General features: G+C 36.5%; 2 protein-coding genes across 14 annotated transcripts in view; one reads left to right on the forward strand and one right to left on the reverse strand.

Annotated features, from left to right (window-relative positions):
* The window catches only part of SIRT1 (sirtuin 1), a 64,831-nt gene extending 49,546 nt beyond the window's left edge, over positions 1-15,285 (forward strand). For 7 of the 8 annotated variants that reach the window (XM_047825532.1, XM_047825538.1, XM_047825533.1 and 4 more), the window contains 5 exons: positions 2,787-2,934; positions 4,173-4,252; positions 5,341-5,527; positions 7,242-7,805; positions 13,180-15,285. In XM_047825532.1, coding sequence (XP_047681488.1) covers positions 2,787-2,934; positions 4,173-4,252; positions 5,341-5,527; positions 7,242-7,805; positions 13,180-13,508 — 1,308 coding nt within the window. In that variant the 3' untranslated portion in view covers positions 13,509-15,285. Of the gene's footprint in view, positions 1-2,132; positions 2,258-2,786; positions 2,935-4,172; positions 4,253-5,340; positions 5,528-7,241; positions 7,806-13,179 lie in introns of all 8 variants that reach the window. The other variant, XM_047825540.1, reaches the window with a different exon arrangement.
* Positions 15,286-18,911: 3,626 nt separating this feature from the next.
* Positions 18,912-19,750, reverse strand: part of HERC4 (HECT and RLD domain containing E3 ubiquitin protein ligase 4) — a 138,487-nt gene continuing 137,648 nt past the window's right edge. For all 6 annotated transcript variants that reach the window (XM_047825530.1, XM_047825529.1, XM_047825528.1 and 3 more), the window contains one exon: positions 18,912-19,581. In XM_047825530.1, the coding sequence (XP_047681486.1) occupies positions 19,373-19,581 (209 nt within the window). In that variant the 3' untranslated portion in view covers positions 18,912-19,372. The remainder of the gene's footprint in view (positions 19,582-19,750) is intronic.

Genomic DNA, 19,750 nt, shown 5'->3' on the forward strand with positions numbered 1-19,750 from the left:
GCTGTTTTTTCCGATTGGGCTGCTTTTCTGCACTGGTTTGTGGAGAGATCATGGATTCTTGAAGAGTGTTTTTAAGTTAGAAGGTGATTGGAATTCCAGCTTGCTGTAATCCCAAAGTTGTGCAAAATGAAGTGTGTTTTTTTTAATGTTTTATTTATTTTTGAGAGAGTGGGGGAGGGGCAGAGAGGGAGACAGAGGGTCTGAAGCTGGCTCTGTGCTGACAGCAGCGAGCGCAATGTGGGGCTCAAATTCACAAATTGTGAGACCATGACCTGAACCGAAGTCAGATGCTCAACTGACTGAGCTGCCCAGGCGCCCCTGAAGTATATATACTTTCTAGGTTTATTTTTGAGGCAGAGAGGGAGTGCACACACACAGGGGAGGGGCAGAGAGAGAGGGAGAGACAGAATCCCAAGTAAGCTTGGCATTGTCAGCCCAGAGCCCAACGTAGGGCTCAAACTAATGAACTGTTAGATCATGACCTGAGCAGAAATCAAGAGTTGGACACCTAACTGAGCCAACCAGGCACCCCAAATTGTATTTACTATTCTTACTAGACTAGCTTGGAATACCTAATAGCAGTGGTGCATATTAGCTTAAAAGAAGTAGGAAACGTGATGTCAAGAGATTGAAAATTAAAAAGGCAGTATGCATTATTGGTTAAGAGCCACACTTAGGTGTCAAAATTGGGTTTGAATGATAGCTCTGCTATGTACTGCCTCTTGTGACATTTGGCAAGTTATTTCTGTGCTTTAGGTTTTTCATCTGCAAAATGGGGATGTATATGTCTACAGTAGAGTCCACAAACCTATTCAGTATATGGCTGAGTAGTAAATGTGATTTTCTTTGTGGATGATACAGGAATGCTGTCATTTTTGGTTACCTTTCTAACCCATTAAAATGTAAAAACCCAGTCTTCAGCCTGGTCTGCAGCATTATAATAAATAGTGTGGAGCCTACTTTAAAAAATAGAGGGAATAGGGGATGATAAGGCACAGGAAAGGTCAATCCAGGAAGGTCGAGTCTTAGTACTCTTGTTCCCCAGCATGTGCTGGAGGTAGTCATTTGTTTATATCATGAGTTTGGCATGCTGTTCTCACTGTCATTGTTTTAGAGCCTATTTTGTTTGTAGCCTAGCATATTGTAGTATTTGTTGTAAAAACTTTTTTTTTGTACAAATACTTTTAACAGCCATTTCCAGAGAGAGCTTAGTAAGCCACTATGATGTTTAATCCTTTAAATGTACTAAAACAAGGCATCATGGGGAGAAAACAGTGGTTAGTATAGCACAGTCCAGTGGTTCAAAGCATAATGCAGCTTTCGATTTTCTATGAAACATGGCTTTAATAAGCCCTTCACTTGGTACTTCTTTCTATATGCATTGTCTGTTTCTTACATTGCAAAATTGTCCGTGAAATTCATGAGAAAATTTTGAATGCGAGGCAAAGGTTTTGGATTTTGTATAGTATTTTCAGTTGCTTATGGACATGTACATGGTAGTTTTTATAATGAGATTTGCTTATTATTTTTATGTAACAGGTATCCCTGTAGATGTTTTATTTGAAATGTTAAGTAGATTAACATTTAAAAAGTTCTTAAACTTTTTTTGTATAATGTCAGAAGTTGAAACTTTCCCCACCTCTATTTATAGCTTGTTTGTATTTTTCTTGATGTTTATATGAGCATATACATGTGCATATAAATACCGTTTTTGCTTAATAACAAAACAACAAAAACAAAACTATACACACTGGTGACTAACTTGCTTTTTTTCACATGTCATAGGACCATTTTCCAGGTCAGTACATCTAGACCTCTCACATTCATTTTAATGGCTGCATACTCCACTATTATGGATGTACTATATTTCTACAACCGGTCCCCTATTGACGGACATACGGTTGTGTCTGATTTTTTGCTAGCATTGTAATACGTTAGAGGCTGTAATGAATGGTAAGGAAGTAGGTAGCATTACTACTTTAAAGAAAAAAGTAGAGAAGAAACTTCCTTTGCCATAGTCACTTACTAAATGAAATTTAATAAAAACACTGTCAAAAGTTGAGAGGACCAAAATTGATACTTTTTCTCTGATCTTTTTGCCATGTGTATATCTGAATTCTTTGTTTTTAAAGAAGAAACAGCATTGAAGCATTATTTGGGGGGAAAAACACACACACAAAATCCAGCAACTCAGCATTCATGAGCAACTCTATACTATACCAGTATGTGCCTGTGCAGTGGAAGGAAAACAATTTTGGTAAGGAATTAAAACTTTAGCTTTAAACTTCCAACAGGTTGATATTTATAATGAATGATGAATAAACAACTTTTAATATTGTGTTGACAGTGCCTTTTTTAGTTTTTAAAAGAAGTCACCATACCTTTGATAACTTTAATTTCAACTTAAACTTTTCTTTTTCCTTAAAAAGAGGAAACAACAAAAAACAAACCTGAATTTGCAGCCAACAAAATTTAGATATATTCTCAGGTGTATATTTCTTCTTTTATTAAAATATCTATTAACATTTATTAGAGATGCTTATGGTTGACTTTTTCCTTCAAGGGGCCAAGTTCACTAATTGCTGAGTTTTATACATATTACAGCAGCAATCCTTTTATAGGTGTGTGTAGCAACCATCTAGATGCTTTGAGATGCTCATGTACTGTTTTTTAATTTATTTATACATGGGGGCTATCATGGTAGTTTTTGGTTAAACCTAAATGTGACATGTGTGTTATACTTATTTCTTTAATGTAATATTTTTTCTACCTTTTGCATTATGTAGGAAATATATCCTGGACAGTTCCAACCATCTCTCTGTCACAAATTCATAGCCTTGTCAGATAAGGAAGGAAAACTGCTTCGGAACTATACTCAGAACATAGATACACTGGAACAGGTTGCAGGAATCCAAAGGATAATTCAGTGTCATGGTTCGTAAACTTCAGAATTGCTTTCTGTTATTTAGTTAGTCTTATAGGAAAAAATAGGATTAGAAAGTAGGCTACCATCCAGGATTGGAGATTTATTTAGTCATGTTAACTGATCAATAGTAGATAAATTTTAAAAAGTAGAATGCAAAAAAATGAAACCAGAAGTATTGGCCTTGATACTTAATTGTACAAAACATCAGATCAATGTTCTATTGTGTTTCAAAAGGAGTAGCCGTTGTATTCCATTAAATTCTTCTAAATAACCTTTTTTGGTTACAAAAGTAATACTAGCTATGTAAGGAAAATATGACATCTTTAGGGTATGAAACTATAGGAACAGGGTAGTTACGCTGTATAAAATTTTGAAATTTAGAAGACTTTTAAAACAAGTAGGAACAGACCATTTTCTTACAAATCTAAACTTTTTGTTTTTTTAAATGTGTTTATTCTGAGAGAGAGGGAGAGAGAAAATACCAAGCAGGCCCTGCACTGCTGGGGCAGAGCCCAACCTGGGGCACAGTCCCATGAATCAGATCATGACCTGAGCCGAAATCCAAGAGTCAGACATGGGGCGCCTGGGTGACTCCGTCAGTCCGACTCTTGATTTCCGCTGAGGTCATGATCTTGCGGTTTGTGAGTTTGAGCCCTGCATCTGGCTCAGTGCTGACAGCTCGGATCCTGGAGTCTGCTTCAGATTCTGTGTCTCACTCTCTCTCTGCCCCTCCCCTGCTCATGCTCTGCCTCTCTCTGTCTCAAAAATAAATAAAACATTAAAAAAAAAAGAAGTCAGACGCCTAAACTTACTGAGCCACCCAGGTGCCCCTGAACTGTTTTTAATGTACAGCTATTCGGCTAAGGTCACATAATTGTCATCTTTCAATTCTGCAGAGTTTTAGTTCTGGGGGAGTTGGTTTATTTTATTAAAAAGAACAACTTTGGGGTGCCTGCCTGGCTCAGTAGAATGTATAACTCTTGATCTTGGGGTTCTGAGTTTGAGCCCCATGTTGTGGCTAGAATTCACTTAAAACAACAACAAAAAAAAGAATAGCTTTAGGAAGTGTCACTATATCAACATCTCGATAATTGAGGATTGGATTCTGTCTGTATTTAATATATAAGTATTTGAATTATCCCTGAGATTCCCCTGTGGAGTCTTAATTCTCTTTTATACCTTTGTGGTATGTTTTAAGAAATGGAAATATTCCTTTAACAAAGCATGTGTGTATTGGTTGTTTTAGGTTCCTTTGCAACAGCCTCTTGCTTGATTTGTAAATACAAAGTAGACTGTGAAGCTGTACGAGGAGATATTTTTAATCAGGTAATTCATCACCTATACTTGAGGAATTGTGCTTGTTTTTGATCTGTTTCTTCTTTTGCCTCCAAATTCTTTTTTTTCTGAAAGTATCTGGGACAGAAAGATCCAGAAAGAGAGTGTTAACCACTGGGAATTCTGATGTGGAAATATACAAGAAACTTTTAATCCCTTAAGTTGGAAACATTGCTCTATAATGTCTCTAAAATGATGAAATCGGCTCCTTAATATCTAAGTTAAAATAAAATATCTAAGTTAAAATAAAAATGCAAATCGTAAGTGGAGTCTTGCTCTATTAGAGTTTCTCCTTACTCTTCCTTTTTAAAAGTGCCTGTTGGATTTTGAATTTTAAATTCTTGGTAATTCTTTAAAACATTAAAAAATTTATTGTAAAAGATGTTTCATGTATGATCACTGCCAAAAAAAATGCAAGAAAATAATGGCAGAGAATAAAAACCATCCAGATATAAATTCTGTGTACTTAGCTGCATATATAGTTAATCATACATAGTGAGGGTATCATGTTATAATGGAATCATTTCTTACATTTTTTAAAGGATTAAGTTTGTGTGTGTGTGTGTACATATATACAGATGCTGGTTTCTCTTAATCTGCAGTGGACTCTTAAATATCAAATGTACGTCCACATGGATACTATAATACCTATATACACCAATAATAACACCATCGTATTTCACTGTATGTTAATAAAGTAACTAATTGACAGTTGACATTGCCATTGAGGTTGTATCCAGTTTTCCCTACTATTTATCCACGGCTTTTCTGTTTTGATTATTTTTTTTCCCTCAGGACTTCTAGCATGTAGCTCTTTCCACAGGTTTCTATACTTCAGTTTGAATTTTTTTTTTTTATGTGGGAATTCTTTTTTTTTTTTTTTTTTTTTAATTAAATTTGCTTTTAATTTTAACTCTGGTATAGTTAACATGTAGTGTTCTGTTAGTTTCAGGTGTACAACATAGTGATTCAACTTCTTTGATCATTTTGAAATGCATTCTTAGTGTGTAAATGTTGACTATTTCTAACTTCAGCTTTCTTTTTTCCTCCCCATCTTAACCAAAATTTGGAACATGTAGGTGGTTCCTCGTTGTCCTAGGTGCCCAGCTGATGAACCACTTGCTATCATGAAGCCAGAGATTGTCTTTTTTGGTGAAAATTTACCAGAGCAGTTTCATAGAGCCATGAAGTATGACAAAGATGAAGTTGATCTCCTTATTGTTATTGGGTCTTCCCTGAAAGTAAGACCAGTAGCACTAATTCCAAGTAAGTTGGTGATGATTTTTAGAGAATACTTCTATATATATTGCCATGGTTTGTGGGGTCTGTCCATTGGATCCCAATGATCTTACTCTCTTCCTGGCTAAAGAGTGGTGGAGAGCCAGTTTTATTTTTTAGGTGACATTTTTGTTCACAAAGATTGGTTAATATGATACTTTGGTGCAAGGGTTGGGTGGAAGAGTTGTCAAAACAGAAGTAATGTCAAATTCCAACAAGGGAAACAGTTCAACTTTTCAGCGGAATGTGTTCTTAATATGACAAGAGTTAGCTTCAGCTGATTTACATATGTTCAGGAAATGTGTGACCTTAATCTGTGTGTTTTTAGTCTTAATTTGATTATAGTTGTCGATCTTTCAAATTTAGTTGATTTCAGGTACAGTAAGTTCAAATGTATATATAGGTAGATACAAGTGTAAAATACTCACATTAGAGAATTTATTATGATTGGTCTGTTTTTATAAGAATAAGAGTCGGAGCGCGTGGGTGGCGCAGTCGGTTAAGCGTCCGACTTCAGCCAGGTCACACTCTCGCGGTCTGGGAGTTTGAGCCCTGCGTCAGGCTCTGGGCTGATGGCTCAGAGCCTGGAGCCTGTTTCCGATTCTGTGTCTCCCTCTCTCTCTGCCCCACCCCCGTTCATGCTCTGTCTCTCTCTGTCTCAAAAATAAATAAACGTTGAAAAAAAAAAAATTAAAAAAAAAAAGAATAAGAGTCATGCCTTGTGATTACTGTCCTGTGTGGATCAGCTTTGCCCATAAGGGTGTTTGTGTGTATGAAAATGCTCAAATATAATTTAAGTCCCTTTTACCCTCAGGAGTATTTAACATGTGCTCTCATACTCTCTCTTTTCTCCCTCTAGCGAGGAAGCAAAAGGGAGAGGAAGATAGAGGGACTAATTCAGTAGCATCAGGTGTGCCCTAAAAGGCGAGGGAGAAGAGAATATCAAACTCTTTAACCAGATAATTAAATTAGACCCTACTTCAGCAGTCATATAGGCACCCAGAGCAAACACTTGGAAGAAACAAGAGTTCAGCTCTACAGTTCTGCATCTTTTTCCTACTTAAATGTGGTGGCTTTAACTCAAATAGCTGTTAAAGTCTTTGAAAGCAGAATATAGGATAATTTGTAATTAAAACATGAAATTTAATGAATAAGTTCCTTTATTTTTGAGTTATTTTTTTCTCTTTAAAGATAAGGCAGAGAAATTCTTAAAAGCTTTCTGTGGGGCAGTATAATAGTGTGTTGGTGATAGGCAAAGGTAATTTTTTAAAAATGTAAGACACAGGTATATAATGGTGGAAAATTGAATTTTCACACTATATCAAGAGCTATTTCAGAATAACTATCACTATGTGCCGAAAACTCTTCTATGCATTTGACTTATATTCTCACTACAACCTTGTGAAAAAGTATTATTATCCCCATTATATATAGACAAGGAAATTGAGGTACAAAGTAGAAAACTCTGAAAAGATTGCTCAGAGGTAATCAGGTGATGGGAAACAGGACCTGAAATTTTAAAAAGATGCTTAAATGCTCATCTGTTTGACATCTTAATGAATGTGATGGGTTGGTTTAGTAGTGGTGGTGGGTTTCTTTTTTGGTATTGGGAGCATGTTAGATTTTTGCATTGCACATTTGTTGTGGCTTTAGTAACTTAGTGCCCTTCCCTTTTTCTAATGCGTTTTTCACTTATTTTTAGGTTCCATACCCCATGAAGTGCCTCAGATACTAATAAATAGAGAACCTTTGCCTCATCTGCATTTTGATGTAGAGCTTCTTGGAGACTGTGATGTCATAATTAATGAATTATGTCATAGGTTAGGTGGTGAATATGCCAAACTTTGCTGCAACCCTGTAAAGCTTTCAGAAATTACTGAAAAACCTCCACGAACACAAAAAGAGTTGGCTCATTTGTCAGAGTTGCCACCCACACCTCTTAATATTTCAGAAGACTCAAGTTCACCAGAAAGAACTTCACCACCAGATTCTTCAGTGATTGTTACACTTTTAGACCAAGCAACTAAGAGCAATGTTAATGATCCTGAGGTGTCTGAACCAAGAGATCATATGGAAGAAAAATCACAGGAAGGACAGAATTCTACTAGGAACATTGAAAGTGTTACTGAACAGCTGGGAAGTCCGGATTCGAAGAATGTTGACTCTAATACTGGGGAAAAAAATGAAAGAACTTCAATTGCTGAAACAGTGAGGAAGTGCTGGCCAGCTCGACTTGCAAAGGAGCAGATTAGCAAACGGCTTGATGGTAAGGAAGCACTGTTGAACCATTTTGAAGGTATAATTATTTTAACAAAATATTTGCAAGAAATAAGCAATTTTGGCAGGTTAGGTGATAGTGTATAGCTTTATGTAACAGATGATTGTGTTTAGAGAAAATGTTAAGGTTGAGAATTTAAGCCAGAGAAAGGATAAACAGTAGTATCTTACATACACTAAGGGAAGAAATAGTGTGTTTAAAGTGTTCTCTGTACGTCATTTTTCTCCAGGAAATGAGAAGGTAAGCATTGAATTGGTAAGAAAATTGAGAAATATATTGTGCTCTGCCATTGTCTGGTGAGCTTTAGCTGGTAGAAATGATGGCAGATTTGGGTGGTTACTGTAGGGTAGCTGCTTTATTTATATACATTATCTGATTTTAATCTCATGAGGTAGGGACTATTACTACTTGTCTCCTGCTGGTGGGGAAACTGTGAGGCCCATAGAGGTTAAGTACCCTGTGTGAGGTTGATAATTAGGATATCGAAGAGCCGAATTGGATTCCAGGTCTATCCTCAGAGCATGTCCTCTTAACCAGTAGGCTGTGTTGTCTCAGAACGGGAAACATCTCTGATCCTTCTCCACAGAATATTAGGAATAGCATCTACCCTGTTTTTTGTTTTCATTGAAATATAGTTGGCACAGTATTAGTTTCAGGTGTACCACATAGTGATTATATACCTTATGAAATGCTTACCATGAGAAGTGTAGTCCTGTCTGTCACCATACAAAGTTATTACAACACCCCACCCTCCCTTCCCTTCTGGCAATCACCAGTTGTTTTTATGAGTCTGTTTTGTTTTGTTTTTCAGATTCCATATATAAGTGAAACCATATGGTATTTGTTTTTCTCTTACTTTGCATAATACCCACTAGGTCCATCTGTGTTGTAAATGGCAAGATTTTATTCTTTTTTGTGGCGGAGTAATACTCCTTTGTACATATACAGAACGTTATCCTTTCATGTATAGATGGACATTTAGGTTGCTTCCATATCTTATTGTAAATAAATACTGCAGTGAACACAGGGGTACACATACCTTTTCAAATAGGTGTTTTTGCTTTCTTAAGGAAGATACCCAGAAGTAGAATTGCCAGATTTATTTTTATTTCTAATTTTTCTATTTCTCACTTTTTGAGAAACCTCCATACTGTTTTCCATAGTGGCTGCACCAGTTTACATTCCTACCAGCACTTCATGAGGGTACTCTTTTCTCCAAATTTGTGGCAACACTTATCTTGTCTTTTTGATAATTAGCCATTCTGACAGGTGTTAAGTGATCTCAGTGAAGTTTCAGTTTGCAGTTCTCTAGTTAGTGATGTTTAGCGTCTTCATGTGTCTGTTGGCCATCTGTATATCGTCTTTTGGAAAATGTCTATTTGGGGCCTATACCCATATTTTTAAGATTTTATTTTTTAACTAATCTCTACACCCAGTGTGGGGCTGAAACTCACAACCCTGAGATCAAGAGTTGCATGCTCCGCTGACTGAACCAGCCAGGTGCCCCTATTCGTGGCCTCTGCCCATTTTTTAGTTGGGTTGGGTGTGTTTGCTGTTGAGCTGTATGTTCTTTATATAATCTGGATATTAATCCCTTATTGGATACATCATTTGCAAGGATCTTCTCCCACTCAGGTTGCCTTTTTGTTTTGTTTCCTTTACTGTGCAAATTAATTTTAGTTTGATGTAGTCCCAGTTCATTTTTAGATCTTTAGTCAGTTGTGTTTATTTTTGTATGTGGTATGAGAAAGTGGTGGAGTTTCATTCTTTTGCATGTAGCTGTCTCGTTTTCTTAACACCATTGATTGGCTAAACTTTTTCCCCATTGCATATTCTTGCCTTCTTTGTCATACAATAATTGGCCATTTAAGTCTTGAGTTGATTTCTGGGCTCTCTATTCTATTCATAGATTTGTGTGTCTTATTTTTGTGGTAATACCATACTCTTCTGATTACTATAGCTCTGTAGTATACTTTGAAATCAGGGAGCATGATCCCCCTTCCAGTTTTTGTTCTTTCTTGAGATTGCTTTGGCTATTCAGGGTCTTTGTGGTTCCACACACATTTTACGATTATTTGTTCCAGTTCTGTGAAAAGTGCTATTGGTATTTTAATAGGGATTGTATTGAATCTGTAGATTCTTATTGATAATATGGACATTTTAACAATATTAATTCCAATCCATTAACATAGGAGGTCTTTAAATTTGTCTTCAGTTTCTTTTCATCAGTGTCTTCCAGTTTTCAGAGTACAGGTCTTTCACCTCCTTGGTTGAACTTATTTCTTAGTCGTTTAGTCTTTGACGCAGTTGTAAATGGGATTACTTAATTTCCCTTTCTGTTACTTCATTGTTAGCAAATAGTGTATAGAAATACCCTGTTGTGACTCATGGGAACTCTTTACCAAGTAGTAGGGTGAAACATCCTAATTTAATAAATGTAAAAATACACACACACACAAACTTAGATGTAACAATCTTGTACAACTTAAAACATTAAGTCCCATGGGGTAAACTGATATTTTAGGCCGATGTATTGTGAGTTATAATCATTTACCATAAGTGAATTTTAGTTCAGTTGAATAGTAAGCCTTTGTGCCTTTTCCACACCAGGCACACTGTAGTAAGTTCTGAATATACAGTGATCAATCTATTGATGTTTGTGTATAATTATAAAAACAGCTGATTAAACAAAAGTAGGTGATATTAAGAAACATAGATGCTACTTGGAAGGGATTAGGTTATAGAAGGCTTTGAAAAAAACCTAATTTCTGACTTTGGTCTTGAATGGTATGTGGAGAGTTAAAAGTAAAGGACATACGCCAAGAGAAATTAGAAAAAGCATACAAGAATGCTTGTATTTACAAATGTGGCAAGAATCAGAAGTAGAAAAATTGCTGTTCTGTTTAGTCAGGTAAATACTGGTATCATATACAAAGTCTGCTTATGTACTGGAAGAGTTTTGCACTGGAGATTTTGAGTATTTTTTTTTTTTTTTTTTTTTTTTTTTTTTGAGAGCATGCACGAGACTGGGAGGAGGAGAGAGACTCCCAAGCAGGCTCCACACTGTCCTCTCAGAGTTCTACACGGGGCTCGATCTCATGAACCCATCAGATCTGACCTGAGCCAGAATCAAGAGTTGGACACTTAATGTACTGAGCCACCCAGGCACCCCTTCTTTGAGTATCTTTTTGACAGATGGGTCAAACAGAAAACTCTCTGCCCCAGGAAACAAAAATTAAGCCTGGAGCAGTCTCTAGACTTTTCCCTACCAATTTAGGCCTTAAAAGGTACAGGCTTTGGAATCAGACCCCATTGTCTCAGATTCACTGTGGGCAAAGTTATTTAATCTGTTTTTCTTCATTTGTAAAATAGGAATAAAATAGCATACACGTTAACGTTGTGAAGATTAAAAAAGATAACTGGTGTAGAGTGCAGCTGTTAACAAATGACCACGCTAGTCTTTTTTTTTTTTTTTTTTTTTTTTTTGAGAGAGACAGCAAGCAGAGGAGGGGCAGAGGGAGAGGGAGGGAGAGAATCCCAAGCAGGCTCCGTGCTATCAGTGCAGAGCCCTATGCAGGGCTGGAACTCATGAGATCATGACCTGAGCCAAAACCAAGATTTGGGCTCCCATACCACACTAGAGTTAATTTATTTTTGTTTACCATGATTTCTGTTGGTGAGGTCAGATTGAAAAGGAGAAAGGAGGAGCATGTATGAAGCAAACTGAGTCTGTCTTGATGGTTCCCAAGAATAAGAAAAACAGGTATAGGATTCTTGGGTTCAGAAATAATAGATTATTCTGTTCATCATGGGGGATAGAGCAGAATGAAACATTTTTAGAAGCATGGGCCAAAACTATGCACAACCTCGGGACCCCTTAGAAGACATATATTAAGAAGTGCCAAATGGGCTTTTCTGTTAGCTAGAATAAAGGTACTCCCTCCTCCAATCATGGAAATTAATACTAGTGGCTTAGAAAACTGACGAATACTTTCTCCCGAAACAGAGGGAAATAATTGGTTTTCACACTGCCGATTTGTGATGTTAGTGGACTGTAAAGTCAGTTTTGTGGGTTCAGATCAGAATTCTTTTTTTTTTTTTTAATTTTTTTTTTCAACATTTATTTTTATTTTTGGGACAGAGAGAGACAGAGCATGAACAGGGGAGGGGCAGAGAAAGAGGGAGACACAGAATCGGAAACAGGCTCCAGGCTCTGAGCCATCAGCCCAGAGCCCGACACGGGGCTCGAACTCACGGACCGCGAGATCGTGACCTGGCTGAAGTCGGACGCTTAACCGACTGCGCCACCCAGGCGCCCCCAGATCAGAATTCTTATACACATACTAGGTTGTTTCAAAGTGAGAACTTGGGTCATGATGGGGTATAAAGTTTGGAAGCTGTTTTGAAGACAAACCTGGGTATGCTTGGCAGATGGCATGTCACTTCAGCTATGTGAGTAGCCAGGTTTTTGTGAATTAGTCTGGGATGTGGTGCATTAAATAAATGACATTTATCATGTGTAGAAACAGACTTAAGTTCGAAGTTACTTGTGAATTTAGTGGTAGAAAACATTTCATCATTAATGTTTAAGGTTCCCACCAAGAGGTGCTCTTAACCTGGGACCTGTAATAGGAAAAGGGAGGGAATTCTCCTTACCATCACAGGTCACAGCTTATACTGTGAATGCAAATTTGGGAGGGAGTTGAAGAAAGGTTAATGTCCAATGCTAGATCAGCGTTTCTCATACTTTAATGTGTCTAGGACTCTGGTAAAAATAAATACTGGTTCAGTAGGTGAGTGGTGGGGCCTGAGAATTGAAGTTCTAATAAACTCTAAGGTGATGCCATTGCCTGCAGACTACACTTTTGAATAGATGGTGAAGCTATTACTGAATTAAAACGTTTAATTTTAGGTTCATAATCTAAAGTTAAAATAATGCAAGTGCCTTGAAGGCATATGTGCTTTAGAGAAGTTATATTCGGTGAACATGAATTGAGTAATGTAGGCTGGCCTGGATATTTAATATCATGAGATCTATTCAGAGGAGTTGATTAAGCTTTATTGAACATCGTCCTCTAAATTTATTCATACTTAGCTGATAGAGTTGTGAAAATCGCTTAATTTTCTAGATGAGGAAATTGAGGCATAGGCACAGAACTGCCTGAATTCACAAAAGTGGTGGGTGGCAGAACTAAGATTTGCAGTTAAGACTGAGCTCTTAGCTTGTTTTTAAAGACCACTATTGTAGTAGCCTCTAGTAATGATACTCAGGTAAAGGCAGGGCTTGAACGTACAATCAGACCAAGTTAGTCTTAGAAAACTTAGAATCATTTATCATTTCTCTTCTATTACTATATTTCAGGTAATCAGTATCTGTTTTTACCACCAAATCGTTATATTTTCCATGGCGCTGAGGTATATTCAGACTCTGAAGATGACGTGTTATCCTCTAGTTCTTGTGGCAGTAACAGTGATAGTGGAACATGCCAGAGTCCAAGTTTAGAAGAACACTTGGAGGATGAAAGTGAGATTGAAGAATTTTACAACGGTTTGGAAGATGATGCTGATGTTAATGAGAGAGCTGGAGGAACTGGATTTGGAGTTGATGGAGGTGATCAAGAGGCAGTTAATGAAGCTATATCCGTGAAACAGGAAGCAACAGACATTAACTATCCATCAAACAAATCATAATGTAATAGTTGTCCAGGTACAGGAATTGTTCCACCAGCATTAGGAACTTTAGCATGTCAAAAGGAATGTTTACTTGTGAATTCAACAGAGCAAGGAAACCAGAAAGGTGTAATATTTATAGACTGGTAAAATAAGATTTTTTCTTCATGGGTAATTTTTAACTTCTTATTTCTGTACTTGTACACGCAACACTAACTTTTTTTAAGAGAAGGGTACTAAGTATCTTTAATCACCTGTTGGTCAAGACTTTTCTTTTAAAAGTTCATTTGTATGATACATCCGTTATGTATATATAATTTTGTTCTTGCCTAGTGAGTTTCAACATTTTAAAGTTTTCAAAAAGCCATTGGAATGTTAAATTAATGTAAAGGGAACAGCTTATCTAGACCAAAGAATGGTATTTTCACACTTTTATTTGTAACATTGAATAGTCTGAACTCCTCAAATGTCTGTTCTGCTAAACTTTTGATTCTTTATTAGCACAATTACCTATTTTTAAACACTGGCATTTTCCAAAACTTGTGGCAGCTAACTTTTTAAAAATCTCATAACATGCAGTGTGTGTAGAAGGAAGTCAACAATATGTGGGAGAGCACTCAGTTGTCTTTGCTTTTTAAAGTAAGACTTGGTGCTAAGAATTTCAGGAATATTGTATTGTTGAAATGAAGATGGCTTTTGTACTTCCTGTGGACATGTAGTAATGTCTATATTGGCTCCTAAAACTAATCTGAAAAACAAATAAATGCTTTGGAAATGTTTCAATTGCTTTAGAGACAATAGTGCCTGCCTGGGTACCCTTAGTTTCAAGAATATTTGCCATTGTTGTTTACATATCACTGTGGTAGAGCTTGCATTGATTCTTTCCCACAAGTATTAAACTGCCAAGATGTGAATATGCAGAGCCCTTATGAATCTATAATAATGGTACTTCAACTGGGAAGAGTGTAATATTTTGGACTGCTGCTTTTCTTTTCCACTAATGAGGAGAGCAACAGGCCCCTGATTACAGTTCCAAAGTACTAAGATGTTAATTATAACTCAGCCAGTAAGTACATGTCTCCTGTTGGGAGGATTTGGTGTAATAGACACCAAACTGCTAGCCTAGTATTATGGAGATGAACATGATGTAACTTGTAATAGCAGAATAGTTAATGAAGTTAGTTCCTGTAACATCTTTATTTAAAAGCTTAGCCTGCCTTAAAACTAGAGATCAAACTTTTCTCAGCTGCAGAAGCTTCTAGCCTTTCAAAAAATTCATACTTTATAAAATTGCACAGAGCAATTTATTTTCCAGACCTTCCCCCCACATTATTCCCAAATATAAAGTATTCCTATGTTGCTTTAGTATTTATTACAATTTTAAAAAAGGGTTTGAAATATAGCTGTTCTTTAAGCATAAAATACCCAGCTAGGACCATTACTGCCAGAGAGAGAAATTTTATTGAATGGCCATTTCCCTACCTAAAAGATGTTTCAGTCTGAATTTATTTGGCTACACTAAAGAATGCAGTATATTTAGTTTTCCATTTGCATGATGTGTGTTTGTGCTATAGATGATATTTTAAATTGAAAAATTTGTTTTAAATTATTTTTACAGTGAAGACTGTTTTCAGCTCTTTTTATATTGTACATAGTCTTTTATGTAATCTACTGGCATATGTTTTGTAGACTGTTGAATGGGTATCTTCCTCCAACTTTTGAAATACAAAACCAGTGTTTTATACTTGTACACTGTTTTAAAGTCTATTAAAATTGTCATTTGACTTTTTCCTGTTAACTTACATTGTTCAAGATATAAAGTTTGAAAATCTTACGGAGTTTGTATAGTTTTGAGGGCCATGTTAAGATGCTTTCTTATTTCTTCATTCAACTTACAAGAGTCTAGCCAGAACGATACTGAAGCAAACACTGGTAGTGCTGGTTGTAGCAGTTGGTGCATCACCACCAAAAGTTTCAAAACTATTTCAATTCTAGGCCCAGTAGCCTTTGTTAGGTCAAAGGTGGGAGAGAGGCAAGGCAGGGCCTAAGAAGAACTTGACCTATGATGAAAGACTTGACATAGGCTCAGGACTTTGGGATAGGGGGACAGTAGAGAATAGTGGAAATGTAGTGAACTCAAGAGTGTATGTGCTATAAAAGCCAGGTTTTCAGTGAAGCACAGGTAACACAAGTCTTAACATAGGAATGTGTGTACGAAAAATGACTGGAGACTAGTCCATTCAAGTTCTTGAGGGACAAAGTACTAGTCAAGAAGCCAGGAACATGCCTCTTAGAAAAATGTGATGAGTAAAGTCTTGACAGGCAGTTTCCTCCTCTCAGGTCTCCTGCCTTCCTCACCAGCAAACTTTCAAAGTGAATTTTAAAATAGTACTCTTCCCTGGATATGTCCTGTTTGCACTAGAAAAATTACCTGTAAAATCTCCTCAGATGTTATAAAAATATGGAAACAGCGACTTGATTCTACATATGCACAAAATGGGAAGGTAGTTCAGACCTTAAAAGGTGGTTGTGTGGTCATTTCAAGTACTTAAGCTAAGTGCAAGCTAATTTTAAGCCTTGCATTCAATAGTCTCCTTGGTTAATGTGGTATATATTTCACTGGTTGTAATACCCTAATTGACACATGATGGTTTAATTAGCATTGTTCTTCATGGTATCCGAAATAATGGTGTGCCTTCAATCAATGGTGTTTTATATCATCCACCTACTAAGCATTATTTGGGAAGTTTTATTTGAAAGCAGTCTTAAGACTTGTAACCAGAAGGGGAGTGTGTGTATGCACACCATAACCTTTCCTCTCCTCAGAAATGAACAAAGTCTAAATATTTAAGCTAGGATGCTAGCAGAAATAGGGAGAAATGGTCAAGTGGCCTTTTAAGACACACACACACACACACGTAACCTAACCTGGGCATCAGCTCTTAGAACATTTAATTGGCATAAGGAGACCTGTGCACATAGTGTTATTTTTAAAAAGTACCCCCAGGTAATTCAACAGTATAGCAAGGCTTGAGAAAGGAAAAATAGGGAAGTTCCCTTTTGCATGTAACACTCCATTCCAGGCGGGCTGGCCTCACAGGGAAGCAGGTAGACTTCTATGAAACAAGCAGACTATTCTCAATTTCTCTGGAGAGATAGTTCACCAATTAGCAAACACTGGCAAGGATAAGGAGCTAATGAAATAGGGTGAATTCCTTAGTAAAGGAAACTACCATAAGGAATATGGATGGCTAAAGTGCCCAAGAGGCTGGGCAGTTGGGAAGTGGCTGAGAACAGGAACATCTGCCCTTGCGCTCAACTAGCCACACACTCTTCAGGGGAAGACTGCTCTGTTACACTTTGAGGGCTTTTTGTTAAACTAAATGCAGTAAAAACCAACTGTAAGAAAGCCCAAAAGTCTGTTAGTAGAAATTAACCCTAATGAGTGGTTTTTACGAGCGGACCCTAGGAGAGTGCCAGGACTTAACTGAAGTCTCCAATTTCAAAAACTGCATTCTGGTTTTATTTCATGCATTGTGTGTCTCCGTTCTACTACCTCAGTCAGTCTGAACAATGGCGATTGGTTAAAATCACTATTGAATCCAGACAGGAGCTACAAACAATGCTCTTACGAATAGATCTGTACGGAGGCCAAATATTTTCAAGTTTAGTCAACTCCATAATTACAGTCCTTATAATTAGTGAACTCAGTATTGGCCCACTTTCTAATCTACAAAGCTCATATTTTTTTAAAGGCAAATAGCAATTTGAAAAATTTTAAGTGGTACTTTAATTTTCTACCATTAATCCCCTTGCTGTTAATGCTATTTACTGTATGTCTGCAGCAACACAGGAAGGAAAAGAGTATCAGACTTACCCGAATTAAGCCTTGTACTGTTGTGCAGGTGCCTAGATAAGATAAGGTGCCAGGTCCTTGTTAAAATATTGTTCAATGAAATCCATCTGTATTAGTCCAAAGTGGCCACTATTTCACAGATCAGCTACATAGCATAAAGGTTACTGAAGAAAAGAAATCACCTGACACATTTAGGTGTGTTCAATGTGAACAATCACTACCCACAAGAAATGGATGCACATTGGGGGTGGCCGGGTGGCTCAGTTAAGCACCTGACTTTGGTTCATGTCATTATCTCATGGTTTGTGAGTTCAAGCCCCCCATCAGGATCTCTGCTGAAACCACTTTGGATCCTCTGTTCCCCTGTAGCTCTGCCCCTCCCTGGCTCACATTCTGTCTCTCTCTGTCTCTCAAAATAAATAAGAAAAAAAAGAAATGGATGCCCAGGGAAATGGAAGAGTTTTCACAGGGAAGAGTGCCTCTTTGAGCTAATTTATCATGTATGAGAATGCTGTTCAAGGGCTTCCATCTGTAAAAAGACACCTATGGCTCAACAGTAGACGTTTTAAAGTTAAACTGAAAAGTACAGGTCCACAATCCCTTCTCCAAAACCCTTGGACTCATTTGCATTTTGGAATTATGCATGTTAAAGAATTTTTTAAAGCACTCCACAGGGTCTGAGGCACTACCTAAGATCAAACACATTAAAATCAAACCTATTAACATCACCATAGTAAAATATACAGTCTCATTTAATACCATAAATAATAGCCTCAACAATTCAAATCAAGTTTTGCTGCAAAATGAGATATGTAATTTTTTTTCAGAGTTGTTTTGGGTTTTGGAGTTACAGCTAAGAAAATTGGAGACCTCTGTGAAATAGACAATTTTGTATGGGTATGGTAACAATCCAAAATTTAAGACTCTTCCCTGAGACATTTTGAATGTTATGAGAACCACTGAAAGGTTAAATATTAAACCAATAAATCTTTATTACTTAAACAATTTTCACGGCATTTTTTAAAATAAATTTAAAAAATAAATATTTGCATTAGAGCAGAAAGTCACATGTGTTGTTGCATCAACTCACTGTTACAGTTAATCACAGGAGATAACTAAGCATCAGCACCATAAAACTGTGTTAAGATCTGCTTCTAAAAATTCAAGGAGAGTTCTAAAGCACTGAAAATTCTGACTAAATACCAACCTGTAGCATCAAAAGTTCTGCAAGCTATAAGCCGGTGGTTGGTTCTCAAAGTAGCCAGGTTCTATTCCTGGCAACTGCAGGACAAAGTTCCTCCAATACTAAATACTTATTAAACTTCCTGATTAAGCTGCCCTTTATCAGTAGCATCTCCAGATTCACAAAAGGAAAGAAGAACTACAAGTTAGATAACTCCTATCTGTAATTTAGTTTTGCACAAGGACATTTATTCTAGTTAAAAAGCAAAGATTGTGTTTCATCATGCTAATTTTTTGCTTTTATAGATCATCAGAATAAGATTTAATCATAATTGTTAATCCTTTTAAAAGTCAGCTCAGTTCAATTACAACCATAGAAACTGTACTGGTATCAGAACGTAACTATTTTATTACAAAACTTAACATTATTTACAAAATGAAAAAATAATTGAATGACTATTGCAGGCCAAAGGTAAAGGTTTTTCACTCAGTGATTGAAGAAAAATTAAGCAACATACCCATGCACTCACACACCAGATCATTTGTGAAATATGCAAACCCTTAAAATTCATGTTAGTAAAACTTTGATGTATTCACAATACTTGTATGTTTATTGGAAGATGGCAAAAAAAATCCATGGTTCTGTACAATAAGCTTAATATTAACAGTTTGTTCATATTCCTTTTAATATTTTTTTGGCTTTCATGAATACTCATAGCACTGAACATTTTGCAAGTAAGAATTATAATAGTACCTCTTGTCACCTTGTTGAACTCATCACCACAAGAAAAACACAAATAGTTAGTTTAATGCTTTTGCAATAAACTGATCAGTTCTATTTCCAAAGTTATATTAAACTGAAGCCTTCATTATGATCAATTGCTTGAATCAGTTTAGAGCGTAGAGTTTCCTTTTCTGTATATTTTGGAAGATCCAGAAGATTAAAACAGGTATGGGAAACTGGGAGATATTCCTCACCACCTCCGGTTGACTGGATGACTAGTTTTAGACTCTTCATACCAAGAATAGGAATGCGATCACTACCTGTCAAAAATACTACCAAGAAAAAAATCATTCAGCCAACCACTTTTATCAAAACTATAATATAGAGTACTAAGTTATTTGGTACAGTCACCATAGCAAACCTTTACATTAATTAACATTTGCTCTAACGTAGAAGCCTATCTCCAGAATTTATGATAGCATGATTTTTGAGACCTATATA

This window comes from Prionailurus viverrinus, chromosome D2 (genome assembly GCF_022837055.1).
Source record: "Prionailurus viverrinus isolate Anna chromosome D2, UM_Priviv_1.0, whole genome shotgun sequence".
NCBI classification, from domain to species: domain Eukaryota; kingdom Metazoa; phylum Chordata; class Mammalia; order Carnivora; family Felidae; genus Prionailurus; species Prionailurus viverrinus.